This window comes from Cherax quadricarinatus, chromosome 13 (genome assembly GCF_038502225.1).
Source record: "Cherax quadricarinatus isolate ZL_2023a chromosome 13, ASM3850222v1, whole genome shotgun sequence".
NCBI lineage: Eukaryota > Metazoa > Arthropoda > Malacostraca > Decapoda > Parastacidae > Cherax > Cherax quadricarinatus.
In genome coordinates, this window is record NC_091304.1 from 48548528 (window position 1) to 48565958 (window position 17431).

The following is a 17431-nucleotide window of genomic DNA, read 5'->3' on the forward strand; positions in this document are numbered from 1 at the left end:
GCATAAGAGAAGAAATAATTTTTTTTTTTTAAATTTTCTTTAGGGCTTTTAGTTCTTCCTGCAATTTTTGTCTCCTGAAAGATTCCTTCAGCTTAAGTTTGATATTTGCAATTTCATTGACCAGTACCTTCCTTTGTATTTCAGATGTACGTATTGGCCCCTCTCAGCAGCTCTGTGACACTTCGCCTTCGTCTGTATAGGGAGCATCTCTTTCTGGTTTACATTTTTTTTTTCTTAATGGAATGTGCCTTGAGCAGATCTCAAGAACCACAGAGTTTATTTTTTCTAGGCAAAGGTTCAAATCTGGGTTTAGGATATCTTCCCAGCTTGTTTCTTTTAGGACATGGTTGACTTGTTCTTACTGAAGTTGAATTTTGTGAAGACACCCTCATGACTGATCACATTTTGCTGGTCAGGAGCCCAATGCATACATGTCTGTACCTCTATTATGTTGTGATCTGAGCGTATTGTCTTTTATATTACGTATCTGACTGTTGTTGTTAGTGAAGATGAGGTCCAGCATATTTTTTAGTCTTGTAGGCTCTAATATTTGTTGGTTTAATGTGAATTTGGTGCAGAGATTTAATAGCTCGTGTATGTGTGTTTTTCATCAAAGCTGCTTCCTGGGGTGATCTGTGCTAAAATATTTGCTACACTCCTACATTTGAGGTGTCTCAAGTTGAAATCTCCCAGTAGCAAGATGTTTGGGGCAAGAGTTGGGAGATTTTCCAGACAGTGGTCAATTTTCAAAAGCTGCTCCTGGAACTGCTGGGAAGTTGCATCCAGAGGCTTGTATACAACCACAATGACAAGGTTTTGGTTTTCAATCATTACTGCCAAAACTTCAACTACATACATCATTTGAGGTGTTTAATAGTTCTGAGCAAATGAGCGATTCTGTGATGTACAAGCCAACCCCCCTCCCCTCCTTGTTGCCTGTTTAGTCTGTCGCATCTGAATACCTAGAGTTTACCTGGAGAGAGTTCCGGGGGTCGACGCTCCTGTGGCCCGGTCTGTGACCAGGCATCCTGGTGGATCAGAGCCTGATCAACCAGACTGTTACTGCTGGCTGCACGCAATCCAACGTACGAGCCACAGCCCGGCTGGTCAGGTGCCGACTTAAAGTGCTTGTCCAGTGCCTGCTTGAAGGCAGCCAGGGGTCTATTGGTAATCCCCCTTACGTATGCTGGGAGGCAGTTGAACAGTCTTGGGCTCCTGACACTTATTGTATTGTCTCTTAACGTGCTAGTGACACCCCTGCTTTTCATGGGGGGGGGGATGTTGCATCGTCTGCCGAGTCTTTTGCTTTCGTTGAGAGTGATTTTTGTGTGCAAGTTCGGTACTAGTCCCTCTAGGATTTTCCAGGTGTATATAATCGTGTATCTCTCCCACCTGCATTCCAGGGAGTACAGGGAGAATAGGTTATAACCTGGGATCCATATTTCGTTGTCAAAATGATCCTTTATGTGGGTCTCTTTGAATGCTGTAAACATTGCATTTGACTCCATGAGCAGTCCCTTGATGTAACGAATTTTGTTTGTTGACGGCTTTAGACCCTGTTTTCAAAGACGAATGTCATTATATTGATGGAATTTAGGGGGGTTTTATTTGCTGGCTCAGGGTGAAATAAGTTACAGGAAGGGGAGTTGCACCCTCTTGTCATGTTGATGCAAACTAGGCATGGATAACTACCAATAAACAAAGTAAATATTAAACCTACATATTTCTACCATACAACTTACTGAATGTGACTAGACCCTGCCTATTATGGGCCAGTGGACTTATTGCAGTGCACCTCTATTTTTATGTAATTATTGAGTTAGAGAAGAATCTGCCTAGCATGAGGAATGTCTATTGCAGTTCTTTATTATGTTTATCCAGTGTTTGGGATGACTATGTATTGCTGGTTTAGTCACAAATATTACAAAGTTTTTGGCACTGTTCCCTGTACTTTTTCTAAATTATGTGTAGAATATACTTTGTATCAGAACCACATGACCCATTTTGAAGTTCCTCAAAAACAAAGAGATTTATATGTAACATATATGAAAAACTAAGGGTTTGTTAACAAAGTCAATTATTATCATCCTGAGGGAGTGCAAAACCCACAGGGACGATACAGCATCTGTGAGGGAAAGATGGAAGGCATTCAGGCTTAAATTCAGGGAATTGGAGACCAGATCCAATTCCCTAGATAAAGAGCCCCCTTACCAGCATCAAGGAACTTCCCTTGAGAAGACTAAAAAGTCAAGGTTTGACTTGTACATGCAGGTGGGTTATACTCTTTTTTTTTTTTTAAACACGTCAGCCGTTTCCCACCGAGGCAGGATGACCCAAAAAGAAAGAAAAAAACTTTCATCATTCAACACTTTCACCATCATAATCACTGTCTTTGCAGAGGAACTCGGATACAACAATTTAGCTGTCACTCCAAATGGCCAATATCCCAAGCCCCTCCTTTAAAGTGCAGGCACTGTACTTCCCACTTCCAGGACTCGAGTCTGGCTAATTGGTTTCCCTGAATCTCTTCAGAAAATATTACCCTGCTCAAACTCCAACAGCTCATCAGGTCCCAAAACCCATACGTCTCCATTCACTCTATCTAACATGCTCACACACACTTGCTGGAAGTCCAAGCCTCTCACCCACAAAACCTCCCTTACCCCTCCTTCCAGCCTTTCCTAGGATGACCCTTACCTCGCCTTCTTTTCCCTACAGATTTATACGTTCTCCAAGTCATTCTAATTTGTTCAATTCTCTAAATGACTGAACCACCTCAACAACCCCTCTTCAGCCATAAATGCAATGAAAACTTCCCTACCTTTATCTAAATACTGTTCACATTCTAAAGCCTCCTTGTTCATCTGCAATCCTACTCTGTCTTACCTCTAATTCTTTCAATAATAACCCTACTGTACACTTAACCTGGTATACTCGGTAAACTTATTCCCCTATAATTTTTACAATCTCTCTTGTCCCCCTTCCCTTTATATATAGTAAATTATCTATGAAATATTGTTGCTCAGAAACAATCTCCATTTATGCATGGAAAACATGTTCCATATTCCAAACAATCAACTTTGGATGAATCATCAGAAACAAACTAATGACCTAGTTTAGTTTTTTTTTATGTGGATGGTAACTAACCTCTGTACATTTTCCAGTTTTGGCATCTACTGCCTCGAGAGATGTGAGCAAAGAATATGTTCACATTTTTGACCAACAGTCAACTTGTCAGAATTTACTGAAGTCTTGAAAATAACTGCAGATATGAGGTATTGAAGACTACAAGTGCCAGTTTACTTACTTATGGCTCTACATTAGTTAGCAGCACACCAAGTGCACAGTATTTTTTTTTTTAAACATGTCGGTCATTTCCCACTGAGGCAGGGTGACCCAAAGATAAAAAAAACTTTCATCATTCATCACTTTCACCATCACTCGTACGTAATCAATGTCTTTGCAGAGGCGCTCAGAATAAGTCACATGACGCAGTAAAACAAAACAAAAAAAAAAAAGGCCATCAATGAAATAATATATTATTTGTCTGTGACATGGTCTCTCTCTTGATGTCAATGAACAATGCAAGTTTCACTGTATAACAGTCACAAAGATGCAAATTTAAAACCAAAGGATTGATTTGCCTAGGTAGTCCTGGGTAAAATATGGATTTCATAAGCATGTATTTATCTACGCACACAATTCCCCCTGCATTATATTTAAAAAAAAAAATGGATTTAAATAAACTTTTAGTTTGTCGTACTGTCAGAGGTAAGAACAAAAGCAAAGTGAATTAATCAACTGAGTAATTACTACAATAGTTATAATGAACTCTGTGATAACTTACCTGAACCATTTGCATCCTTTTCTTTCCTGTTCTGTTTGGAAGCACCAATTAAGGTAGATAATGTAGTTACAGGGTTGGCAGGTAATGGAGGTGGTGGTGGTGGAGGAGGAGGAGGAGGAGGTGGTGGTGGAGGCGGAGGGCTTGCATGAGGCAGTGGTGGAGGTGGTGGTGGGGGAGGAACAGAAAAAGGTGCTGGAGGAGGAGGAGGAGGAGGAGGAGGAATGCCTGGGACAGATTCCAGTGCAGTGGTGTTTCTGCTCAGTGACAAAGACTCCAACCCACCAGATGACTTGCCATGATAAAGATTATTGATGTTGCTGCTAGAAGAACTTTGTTGGAGTAATCGTATTTGATCTCGCTGCTCCTCGGCTAAACAAAGAAGAGCGTGTAAGTGTCTAACTACAATCATAGTACACATGCAAAACTGAATTTGCAAATGATGGATAAACTTAGTTTGTTGTTTAATCAACTAAGAAGTCTTACGTACTCAATACAATGAGCAATTACGTTTCTCTGGGTTCATGCTATTTAGATTGAAAAGCTTGGTAAAATTAGATAATTATAATCATAACTGATCAACCCACAAGGGTCATACAGCTGATAAAATTCTGCCACTGTGTGACCCTGGTGGGTTTAGCTCTTGGTTTTCATTATAATATAAAATTCTGTATTAAAGTACAGCACATTGGACATAGGCAAAATTTATAGTATTAAACCAACACATTACAGAAGATAGTCCTTTCAGAAGATTTAAGCTGCTATTGCATATAATTTAAATATGAAAAATGAGTTGCACTGCAAGTCAAATATTTGTTGGTCTGTAAAGTGGTACCCAGAAAGGGCAGTATGCAGGAGAGCAACTGGGTGCTTGTTACAGCTCAAAGTTTGTGTATTATGTTGAGGAATGAGACATGCAACATTTGGGAATCTTTACTGAGGAAACATGACTCGCAAAATCATATTGCCATGATTGCAAACAAGCCATACCACCGGCAGAGATTGAACTCGTGGTGAGTGAGCTGTAAAACTCCAGGCTCAGTGACTTGCATGCTGGCCTGGAGTTTTATGACTTACCACATGTTCAATTGTCACCCGTGGTGTTTTTTTTTTTTTTTTTTACTGAGCAAACATTTCACCAGCCAGTGGCTTCAGTCTCAATACAGAAGAAGCCACTGGCTGGCAAAATATTTCTTCAATAAAGTTTCCCAAATGTTGCACGAGTATTTCATACTTGAACTTCTTAGTGTTCCAAACTACATCACTTGTGAATAATGTGCTGTGTAGTCTGTCTAGAAACAAAAAATGCCTAAGGCATTTTGGGAAAGATGCACGTTTTGTATAAATTACATATAAATTAACATACAGTAGTTTAAATGTTTTGTATGCACCAACATGTTATTAATACTTTAGTTAAGTGATTCACTTTTTATGAATGATGAATGTCAGCTATGAATATTTTCTTATACAGTACTGAATGTCAAGTTTTTGTAATTTTGTATTACATTATTGAGAGATTTACTGTACTTTTACAAAGCACCTCTTAAACCTACCTTCTTTTCTAAGTTTTCTCATTTCATTATTTGCCTCATTAGCTTTATGCTCTTTTTCTCTCACTTCCTCTTCCAACAACAACACACGTTCTCTTAAAAGTTCAATCTCTGCAGCTTTCTCGCCAGATTCATAAATGAGCAGCTCAGCCTGTGTATAATAAGAAGACTTCATGAAGGCATCCATGAAAATAAGTTATGCAGACATGAGTGCCTGCACTCCTGAAGGAGGGGTGGGGATATTGCAGTCAGAGGGGCAATCTGATTATGATTTCAGCACACTTCTGGAAGGCAGCAATTGAGTGAATGTGAATATGTTTTCTTCTATGGGTTATCCTGCCTTGGTGGAAGATGGCCGTTGTTAAAAAAAAAAAATGATGCTGGAGTAATGAGGTAGCTAGAGGCAATGGAAATGTCATATTTCAGAGCAACATGTACGAATATCATGCAGAAATTCTGAAGCATAAAAATTAAAAGGCAATGAGGAGTCACCAAGGAAAAAAAATCTGAGGGCTGAGAATGGATAGATTGGTGAAGAGGGTGTATAAATCTGGGATGAAGGTAGGAGAGAAGGGGTAAAAAGACTATTATTATTATTACAATAAAAACTAAGCACTAAACCAAGGGTCACACAGTGCTGTAAGGGGTACAAGAGGCTTTGAGCATCCAACAGGCTTGTGTGTGTTAGGAGTGAATGGAGGTAAGTGGTTTTTAATAGCCATGTTGTTAGACTATGAGCAGGATAACTTTATAAAGGGATGTAGGGGAGACCAGTTAGCTGGACTAGAGTCCTGGAGGTGGAAAGGGCAATGCCTTCACTCTGAAGGAGTGAAGATGTCAGCACATTTCTGGAAAGACTGCAGTTGAATGGCTGCGTTTTCTTCTTTGGGTCACCCTATCTTGGTGGGAGATATCCATCGAGTTAAAAAAAAAAAAAAAAAAAGTATGGGTCTGGGGCAGAGTGCAGGTGGCATACTATTGAAGTCCAATGAGGTTAAAGCAATCTTATAAAGCTGAGTTGTTAAATACACACTGACATGTATGTAGATACCTGCAGAGGATCTCATATTAAGGTCCTTACTCAAAACCTTTCATACTATATTAAGGACTGGTTTGTCTTACTCTTCTCCAGAAAAATCCTAATTAAAATCACATGCACTTAACAAAGATCAAGCAACCTTGCATAATCAAGTACATAATCCAGAAGCCTGATCACCCTGCATCAGGTGATTTTCTCTTGACAAATTGACAACCTGTGGAGAACTACCAATATCAGGATTTAAAAAGCCATTGGCTCTTGAATAATCATTTAGATTTGCTACTTCCTCATATTTGTACAGTGCTGGTATAGGCCATAATATGCCAGGATGAGGTCGTCAGCTACCACCTCTATGATTTTTGGGTACTACTGGTAGGATTCTCGTAAGTGGTTCGTGGAATCTGACCACAGAATAGTGTTTTGAAGTAGGAAAAAATAATTTCTGTAAAAGGTTCCAAGAACTACAGTATCTGCCACCTTCCCTTGTCAGCAGCATCTCGCCAGGCTACATACTTAGTGAGCAAAGCAGACATCAAAAAGAATGCAAATGCCCAGATGTGCAGAAAGTAAACAGGTAACATGCTGGGCAAAGAGTGATGGTATAATTATTGATATTATAGGTAGCTTTTCATACTACAAATTATAATAATAGTGGTAAACAAGGTCTGGAGAAATGTACAGTAATCCAATTAAGATCATAACATAATACCTAATGAAATTTCATGCTTCATGATACACCTTCAATTCAAATTCAAAGTTTATTCTCTATAAGGATTACAATGGTTACTGTGTGGTTTACATATAGTAAAATAATGATTACAGAGTGTACCACTAGAACACTTAGCATGGCTAGGCATTTCGGGCAGACTTAGTTTAATTCTTAATTTTAAAATATTACAAATTATGAGGTAAGTTGGTATTATGGCTAAGTGACTAAATACTAGTTTGTGAGTTTAGCAATGTGAATGCTTTTGTTTTGGCACAGTACATAGTTTCAGTATTGGAGTATCACAGGATTCATTGTTTTAAGATTGAGATTAATATTTCTGTTTATGGTCAAATGGGTGAGTGAGTGTAAGTGTGAACCACCAGGTGGTATTCGTGTAGTTAGTTGACGGGGTGTATCAGGGATATAAGATGTTTTCTAATGGTAGTTTTGAAGGTGATGAATTTGTCTGCAGTTCTAGAGTTCTCAGGTAGGGTGTTCCAGATCTTAGGGCCTTTGACATACACTGAATTTTTGTAAAGGTTTAGCTGAGGTCCCTTTAGCCAAGTAGCTGACTACCCCCAGGATGCAACTTGCAACAATTTAACACCCAGGATCCTACTTACAGTAGTACTAGGAGAACAACAGCAATGGGTAAGGGATAGTATTAGAATTGCCCTTATGTCTAGCTTTGGCCATAATTTGGAGGCAAGACCACTTTATGAAAACATGTTAAAAATAGTACATAACATCCATTCTTGATTGAGATGCTCTTCTTAGAGATTATCATACTCTCCTTAGAAAGTATCTCAACCATTATCTCCTATGATCAATTATAGTTCAAGTACAGTTTACCAAAATACCAGAAAGATACCTTTAACTTGTGCATAGCCTGTTTGTATTCTTCTTCCTGTGTGTGTAGCTTTTGGGTAAGGCTGTGCACTTCCTCCATTGCCATGCGCAACCTTTCATCCCCCATCACATCTGCTAAAGCAACAGCACTCTGACGAGCCAGAGCAGCATGCTCACTACGGGCCTAATAAAAAGAAAATATTAAAATATATCTTTGTGCTCTAGTTTCCCGTCTAATTATTTCAACATCTTATGTAATGGTTAAAGAATTCGCAGGACCCACAGAATGCGATACTTGTTATACAATGGCCACTCTACAACATTTGCCGAGGAAGTCTATATGTTGCTTCACACAGTATGTTATAATCCTGAAGCAAAAACATTTCCTTGCAAAGCAAAATTAAAATATAAAAAAAATTAGGATTATTTCATTAACCATAATAAAGGGAAATTTTTTTTGAAATTTAAATAATCTACAACTTAATACTGTCATGTCAGGTTAAACCAAACACTGTTTCAAAGACATATATAAGAGAGAGAAAGAAAGTAAATATACCTACCTACCTACCTCTCTCTCTGTTCTGTAATAATATCTATTTCTACAAGTGCATGTACGAGGTATACAGGCCAAGCTGACATCAGTGACATACTAGTATAGAGAAAGCCACTTGTTATGCAGAGCATTTTGGGCAAATTAGGTCAGGTTTGTCCCAGGATGCGACCCACACCAGTCGACTAACTCCCAGGTACCCATTTTGCTGATGGGGAACATATACAACCAGTGTAAAGAAACACGCCCAATGTTTTTCCCCTTGCTGGGAACTGAACCCGGGCCCCTCACTGTGTGAAATGAGAGCTTTAGCCACCAGGGTCAAGACTCGGTTCATGGCTCTGCCTCTTAACTTTTTTTTCAATAAATGTATGAAAGAGGGGAAGGTACCTAGGGGCTAGCAGGGAGCATGCGTAGTTCAATTATGTAAAGGGAAGGGGGACAAGAGAGTGTAAAAATAATAGTTATTACTGAAAGAATCAGGGGCAGATGAACAAGGAGGCTTTTGATAGGGTAGGGGATGTGTGGACCAAGTGTTTGCAATGAAGCATACAAGTAAGCAATATTTAGATAAAGGTAGGGAAGTTTTCTTCACTGTCATGGATTTAGAAAAGACACGTGATAGGATCCTAGGTAGTAGATTGGTAGACAGCATCATCCCAGGAAGGTACTACCGTCCTGCCAAGTAAGTGTAAGATGGTTTTACATGATGGTAGGATTGCTGGTGTCTTTTTCTCTGTCTCTTAAACATGTAAGATTTCAGGTACATCTTGCTACTTCTACTTACACTTAGGTCACACTACACATACATGTACAAGCATATATATACACACACCCCTCTGGGTTTTCTATTTTCTTACTAGTTCTTGTTTATTTCCTCTTATCTCCATAGGGAAGTGGAACAGATTTCTTCCTCCGTAAGCCATGTGTATCGTAAGAGGAGACTAAAATGCCAGGAGCGAGGGGTTAATAACACCTTCTCCTTTATAAATTACTAAATTTAAAAAGAGAAACTTTCATTTGTTTTGTTTTTTGGAGCCACCCAGCCTCAGTGGGATATGGCTGGTTTGTTGAAAGAAGATATGATAGGGCAGATAGGGAAAAAATGTGGCAGATATTGCAAGTGTATGGAACAGATGGTAGGTTACTGAATGGGAAGTACAGTGCCTGCACTCTGAAGGAGGGGTGGGGATATTTCCAGTTTTGAATTGTAGTATCAGAAAATATAAAATACAGCATCTTTTAGCCCTTAAATGGTCCAAACGTATATATACGTTTTTTCAACATCTGAAAGTATGTAAAAAAAATGTAGATCTTCTTTTTTGTTTTACATTTGAAAATGTGTAAAAAAAACTTTTATCTACATTTTTTTTTTTGTTATATTTGAAAATATGTAAAAAAAAGTAGATCTACTGTTGTAGCACTACGAATTTGAACGTCTATCTGTTTGGACCGTTTAAGGGTTAAATGGCTTTGTCATGTCTATTCCTAAATTATATTTTTGAATGTAAACAATTTTGCACATACGTATATGGAATAGGTGGTAAGTTACTAAATGCTGTAAAGTTTTTATGAGGATAGTGAGGCTCAGGTTAGGGAGTGTAGAAGAGAGGGAGACTACTTCCCGGTAAAAGTAGGTCTTAGACAGGGATGTGTAAAGTCACCATGGTTGTTTAATATATTTATAGACGGGGTTGTAAAAGAAGTCAATGCCAGGGTGTTCAGGAGAGGGGTGGTATTAAATTATGGGGAATTAAATACAAAATGGGAAGTGACACAGTTACTTTTTGCTGATGATACTGTGCTTATGGGAGATTCTAAAGAAAAACTGCAAAGGTTGGTGGACGAATTTGGGAGTGTGTGTAAAGGTAGAAAGTTGAAAGTTAACATAAAGAGTAAGGTGATGAGGGTATCAAATGATTTAGATAAAGAAAAATTGGATATCAAATTGGGGAGGAGGAGCATGGAAGAAGTGAATGTTTTCAGATATTTGGGAGTTGACGTGTCAGCGGATGGATTGATGAAGGAAAAAAGGCGAGTGGTGCAATGAGGTATATGTGGAGGCAAAAAATGTTATCTATGGAGGCAAAGAAGGGAATACAGTGGACCCCCGCATAACGATTACCTCCAAATGCGACCAATTATGTAAGTGTATTTATGTAAGTGCATTTGTATGTGTATGTTTGGGGGTCTGAAATGGACTAATCTACTTCACAATATTTCTTATGGGAACAAATTCGGTCAGTACTGGCACCTGAACATACTTCTGGAGTGAAAAAATATCGTTAACCGGGGGTCCACTGTATATGAAAGTATAGTAGTACCAACACTCTTATATGGGTGTGAAGCTTGGGTTGTAAATGCTGCAGCGAGGAGGCGGTTGGAGGCAGTGGAGATGTCCTGTCTAAGGGCAATGTGTGGTGTAAATATTATGCAGAAAATTCAGAGTGTGGATATTAGGAGAAGGTGTGGAGTTAATAAAAGTATTAGTCAGAGGGCTGAAGTGGGTTTGTTGAGGTGGTTTGGTCATTTAGAGAGAATGGATCAAAGAATGATATGGAGAGCGTATAAATCTGTAGGGAAAGGAAGGAGGGGTAGGGGTCGTCCTTGAAAAGGTTGGAGGGAGGGGGTAAAGGAGGTGTGGGCGAGGGGTTTGGACTTCCAGCAAGCGTGCGTGAGCGTGTTAGATAGGAGTGAATGGAGACGAATGGTATTTGGGACCTGACGAGCTGTTGGAGTGTGAGCAGGGTAATATTTAGTGAAGGGATTCAGGGAAACTGGTTATTTTATATAACCAGACTTGAGTCCTGGAAATGGGAAGTACAATGCCTGCACTCTAAAGGGAGGGTTTGGGATATTGGCAATTTGGAGGGATATACATATTGTGTATTTTTATACGTATATACTTCTAAACTGTTGTATTCTGGGCACCTCTGCAAAAACAGTGATTGTGTGAGTGAGGTGAAAGTGTTGAATGATGAAAGTATTTTCTTTTTTGGGATTTTCTTTCTTTTTGGGTCACCCTGCCTTGGTGGGAGACAGCCGACTCATTAGAAAAAATATTATATAATTATTATTATTATTCTTTCAACACACTGGCTGTATCCCACCAAGGCGGGGTGGCCCAAAAGAAAAAACGAAAGTTTCTCCTTTTACATTTAGTAATATATACAGGAGAAGGGGTTACTAGCCCCTTGCTCCCGTCATTTTAGTCGCCTCTTACAACACGCATGGCTTACGGAGAAAGAATTCTGTTCCACTTCCCCATGGAGGTAAGAGGAAATAAACAAGAACAAGAACTAGAAAGGAAATAGAAGAAAACCCAAAGGGGTGTGTATATATATGCTTGTACATGTATGTGTAGTGTGACCTAAGTGTAAGTAGAAGTAGCAAGACATACCTGAAATCTTGCATGTATATGAGACAGAAAAAAAAAGACACCAGCAATCCTACCATCGTGTAAAACAATTACAGGCTTCAGTTTTACACTCACCTGGCAGGACAGTAGTACCTCCCTGGGCGGTTGCTGTCTACCAACCTACTACCTAGTATAATTATTATTAATTACTACTATTATATTAATGAAAATAACAACCCTGGTGGTTATTCAGCAATATAAAATATTTACCTAAGTTTCAGGACCCATTTTGTCTTCTGTTACATTACAGGTACTGTAATGGAAACCAATACGTACTAAAAAAGCCCATCCAATAGCACATTAAAGACTTAAATTAGGAGCATACAACATATCAATAGATATCTAGATGATGAATCTGTCTGAGGAAAGTAACACATATCTTTAGTGCAAAATTCAATGTTAAATTTACAGTGAATCCATACCTTGTACATCTATGGTATATAATACAGACAAGATGAAGAATTAGACATATGCAACATCTGGGTATCTTTAATTGTAGACATTTCGCCAACCAGTGGTTTTATCAATACAAGGACATAATGTGAAGAAATATTCACAAAAGATGAGGTAATCAGTCCCTCAGCCTTGGAGTTGGAGGAGAGCACTGTAGTCTTCAAGACTACAGTGCTCTCCTCCAACTCCAAGGCTGAGGGACTGATTACCTCATCTTTTGTATATTTCTTCACATTATGGCCTTGTAATGATTAAGATACCCAGATGTTGCATATGTGTCTAATTCCCCAATCCATACCTTAGCTGCCTCTGTAGCAGCTGTATTGGCTCGAGCAGCCTCTGAACGCAGCTGAGCCTGCAACGCTTCCACTTCATCTAAAACTAAAACTGACACACGACCCATACGCCGCTCGACTGCTTCCAGTTCTGCTATTCTTTTCTGAAAAAAGTGGAAATAAAAAGCATGGTTCTTTAACAGGAAATCACATCATGAACATTTTCACATCAGATAAGGGGACAAAAAATTACACATCCTTGACTCACAAAATTGTAATAATATGATTGCAAACAAACCATGGAACAGGTGGGGTTTCAACCCATGGCAAGCGAGACCTAAGACTCCAGGCCTGTGCTTATGAAATTTTAATCATGAGCCTGAAATTGGCTCTCGTGATTTTTTCTGAAAATTTAACTTTTAAAACTAATAATACAAATTATTTAAGCAAGGATATTATGCCATACTGCAGTCTTTAATGTTTCATTAACTGAGACGAGCTTTATATTATGAAGGACTAATAAATAAACAAGAATTAGAAAACCTGAAAATCGTTAACTTTATTCCAACACCTACCAATAAATATTACTGTAATGGAAGGGCTTATTGGTTTAAGAAGGACTTATGCAATGGGTTCAAGTGAGAAAAATTTAGGTTTAGAAAGGATATAGGAAACCACTGGTTCGATAAGAGTTGTGGATAAGTGGAATAAACTTTCAAGAAGTATCATTGAAGTTAAAACCTTGTGTAGACAAGTACATGAATGGGTGTGGGTGAGTGTGAGTTATATCTGCCTAGCATGGGTCAGTAGGCCTGCTGAAGTGGCCCTTGATTCTTATGTTATTAATATTTTAGGGATGATGAAGCTGCCTTTATTCTGTTGGTGACTGAAATGGAGATTAATGATGATTCAAAGCATTTTCATTTGAGAGTATTTGGTTCTTTAATCACTAAGTGGGTGTCACTGAATCTGAAATGGTCATCATTGTTGTACTGCTGTGCAAGGCACTCCCCTCAAGGACAGTTCCTTGATGCTGGTGAGGGGCTCTTGATCTAGGGAATTGGATCTGTGCTCCAGTTCCCTGAATTAAGCCTGAATACCTTCCATTCCCCCCCCCCAATATGCACTGTATAATCCTATGGGTTTAGCGCTTCCCCTTATAATAATAATGTGCAAGGCACTGTTTAAGTTGTCTTAAGTTATAAATTACAGCAAATTCTGACAAGAGAATTATTATATTCATGGGTAAGCACTAAATCCATAGGAATCATACAGTGCCTGGAATAATGGAAGGCATTCTGGCTTGATTCAATGAATTGAACCACAGGTGACAAAAAGGTCAAGTTTCCTGCTATTTAGAATGAAAAAATGAGTCGCCACTCAAACCTTGACACCACGATAAGGTGACCCAGTGTTAGAAAGATTTTACACTGTAATGAATTATTTCAAAACAACACTCACCTGAAGTTGTTCTGTCTGCTGAGTTGCTTCATCTAACTGTCTTCTGGTTTCTAATAATTCTTCTTGTGCTTCAAACTCCTCTTGTTTAGCCTTGTTTGACTCTGCAGTAAGACTTGCCACATCCATTTCTAAGCCTGTAAACAAATTTATTTACAATATGGCAGTAAAGTGGTTTATAAACATGTATTAGCATTAATTGCATCTTTTGTACAACTACAAGCATATTCAGCAATGTTTTACTCAACTCATTGGAAATATGAGCTGTTTGCTAATTCTGAAAATCCGTTAATGACAATGATGATACTAAGACCCATTATATATATATATAATGTACTACTCTGATACCTTATATAAAAAGCAAGTTACCAGAAAATGGTTTGTATACAGTGTATACCTTGTATATCGGTCGAGATGTGACCGAGGGTAATGCATGGTGTGATTATTATACAGAGAATTCATAGCTTGGTGATTAGGAGGTGTGGGGCTATTAAAAGTATTATCCAGAGGGCTGAAGAGGCACTGTTGAGGTGGTTCATACATTTAGAGAGAATGGAACAAAATAGGATGATTTGGAGGGTGTATAAATCTGTAGTGGAGGGAAGGTGGGCTAGGGGGTCATCCTAGGTAAAGTGGGGGGGGGGGAGGTTTTGTGTGAGAGAGGTTTAGACATCCAGCAAGCTTGTGTGAGCATGTTATATAGTAAATGGAGGCAAGTGGTTTTTATGAATTGATATGCTATTGGAGTGTGAGCAAGGTAAAATTTATGAAGAGATTCAGGCAAATCATTGAGATGGACTTGAGTCCTGGAGGTGGAAAATACAGTGCCTGCACTCTGAAGGAGGGGTAGGGATATCTGCAGTTTTAAACTGTAGTATCAGCACCCCTCTGGCAAGACAGTGATGGAGTGATGGTGAAAGTGTTTCTTCTTTTTTGGGTCACCCTGCCTTGGTGTGTGATCTCCCACCAAGGCAGAGTGGGAGATGGCCCACCACTGCAATTACTGTACTGTATTTACAGATACAGATATTGTAGATTGCAGAATTATCTGGTGTAGAAGCAGTTGAGGGACCTGCAGAAAATGCAGCTACAGGTATGTACTACAGTACTGCCATAGGAGGCTGTATACTGTATTATCAAGATCACCAAGGAAAGAAATGGAATTATCAGGCTGGTCACTTGATACTTTACTGGTGAAGTGTTTCACATCAGTAAGGCTACTGGGGATGGGGTACATGTTATAAGTGGCTAATAAATGCAAATATTTGATCTCTTAATAAAGGATATAATATAGGTCGAATAATTACACCCATTTTTTGGTATGTTTGTCCCATAGGTAATACTGTGCAGTATATGTATCTGCATGATTTCCTGCCTAGATTGTTTCTCCTGCTTAATGCATAGGAGAGGTCTAAAGTTATTGAATTAGAGTTTTCATTACATGACTGCAATTTTTTTTCTTTTTAACACATCGACCATTTCCCACCAAGGTAGGGTGACCCCGGAAAATAAGAAACACTTTCATCATCATTCACTCCATCACTGTCTTGCTAGAGGAGTGTTTACACTAGTTATATAAAACTGCAATTTATCAACATTCTTCCTTCAGAGTGCAGGCACTGCACTTCCCATCTCCAGGACTTAAGTCTGGCCTGCCAATTTCCCTGAATCCCTTCATAAATGTTACCTTGTTCACACTCCAACAGCACGTCAAGTCCTAAAAACCATTTGTCTCCACTTGCTCCTATCTAACACACTCATGCATGCTTGCTGGAAGAAATATTAGAAATAGTGAAAAGTGAAAAAAAAGTTATTATGAATGGTGATCTGAAATTAATCTCTCTTGTGACAACCATTCTTTGTACTACTGTTTTCTAGAGGAAATTAGGTTCCAAGATTCAGATCACCGCATTATTGGAACACCAAAAATGCAACATGTTTTATACCCCCTGCATAGAGCTGCATTCTTTAATTTCTATTATGCGATATATGCCACAACACCCAAAATTTAAGTTCCCTTAGTGTCCCAATTAAAAAAAAAAAAAAATATCTTCAAAAAATGGCAGAGAATCTTTTACTAAAAGTAATAACAAAAATTAAAATTTTTATTTAAAACTTATGGGATTACACATGCACAAATCTGGAGAGTGGAAGCACTTTATGCAACTGCAATAACACTGTAAGCATCCTAGTTATCTTAATAACCTTTCTTTGTTCATTAATCATAACCCCACACCCCTCCTATATAACAATTGCCCTCCAGTTTGAACAGATGACAAAAAAAAAAAGTTTTACTCTATTTCTCGGCTTATAAAATATAAACAAGAATGCTTGGTCATAGTTTAGGCCACCCTATTAACTGAAGCAGACCTATTAAAACCCATAAAACAGACCTTTTGGAATACTGGGGTCCATACCCTGGAGGTAGAGGGCCCCACCCATCCTCAGGAAAATTGGCAAAAATCTAATATTTCTGCCAATTTGAGGTCTATGCCACTTGCAGTCTAAAACTGACCAAAATCGTCTCTAATTCACTACTGCTCTATCAATCAACACCAAGAAACAGCCAATAAAATGCCGAAAACACCAATCTCAAGGTGAAACGTTATCTGTTCTCATCAAGCACTGCATGGAGCAAGATTTTTTTTTATGCTGTGCATACCCACTGCACAGACTTGTTCTCTATGTATATTTGAGGGTGTTATGAGATTAAGATGTACGTACTTATATATACACAAGTGCCACTGGCTTCAAAACATGTATATGTATGTGCAGGAAAGGGAAAGGTAGTAAAACAAATGCAAAACTCAAAGTTTGGTGAGGAAATACTGCAATCTAATTTGAATGATTATACACTGATACAATAGAGTAGAAATATATTTATAGCTTAACTGAAGTGTTAACCTGCAACAATGTATCAAGAATACTTTTCCCATTAAACATATTATATAACCATCATTCAAAAAAAAAAATTGCAAAATTACTGGATAATGCAAAATAAAGATCATATTACTATAAAAGTATACTCTCCATATAATTGTGGTACATGACAGATTTTTTTTTTTTTTTTTTTTGAGAAAAAAACTGAAATTAATTTATAGCACAGAATTTTGCATTTGAGATCATTGGTATATAAATACAATAGGAACATGAGTTGAAAGACAGTCTCTATGAAGAGCAATAATATATGTGGTGATAGCAGTCTTTGAAAATTTCTGCATAAATCTCTTGCTGTAAGTGATAATACATGTATAGTTTATAATGACGAAATTTATATAGATAAATA

General features: G+C 38.3%; 1 protein-coding gene and 1 long non-coding RNA gene across 4 annotated transcripts in view; one reads left to right on the forward strand and one right to left on the reverse strand.

The window, feature by feature from the left end:
- LOC138852646 (uncharacterized) overlaps positions 1–1397 on the forward strand; it is a 405614-nt gene extending 404217 nt beyond the window's left edge. The window contains exon 4 of the long non-coding RNA XR_011391969.1: positions 145–1397. This is a non-coding gene — a long non-coding RNA (uncharacterized lncRNA). The remainder of the gene's footprint in view (positions 1–144) is intronic.
- LOC128688468 (shootin-1-like) overlaps positions 1–17431 on the reverse strand; it is a 187753-nt gene that overhangs the window by 9654 nt on the left and 160668 nt on the right. For all 3 annotated transcript variants that reach the window (XM_070084700.1, XM_070084699.1, XM_070084701.1), the window contains 5 exons: positions 14149–14282; positions 12711–12851; positions 8014–8175; positions 5398–5545; positions 3848–4216 (listed from right to left, as the gene is read on the reverse strand). In XM_070084700.1, coding sequence (XP_069940801.1) covers positions 3848–4216; positions 5398–5545; positions 8014–8175; positions 12711–12851; positions 14149–14282 — 954 coding nt within the window. The remainder of the gene's footprint in view (positions 1–3847; positions 4217–5397; positions 5546–8013; positions 8176–12710; positions 12852–14148; positions 14283–17431) is intronic.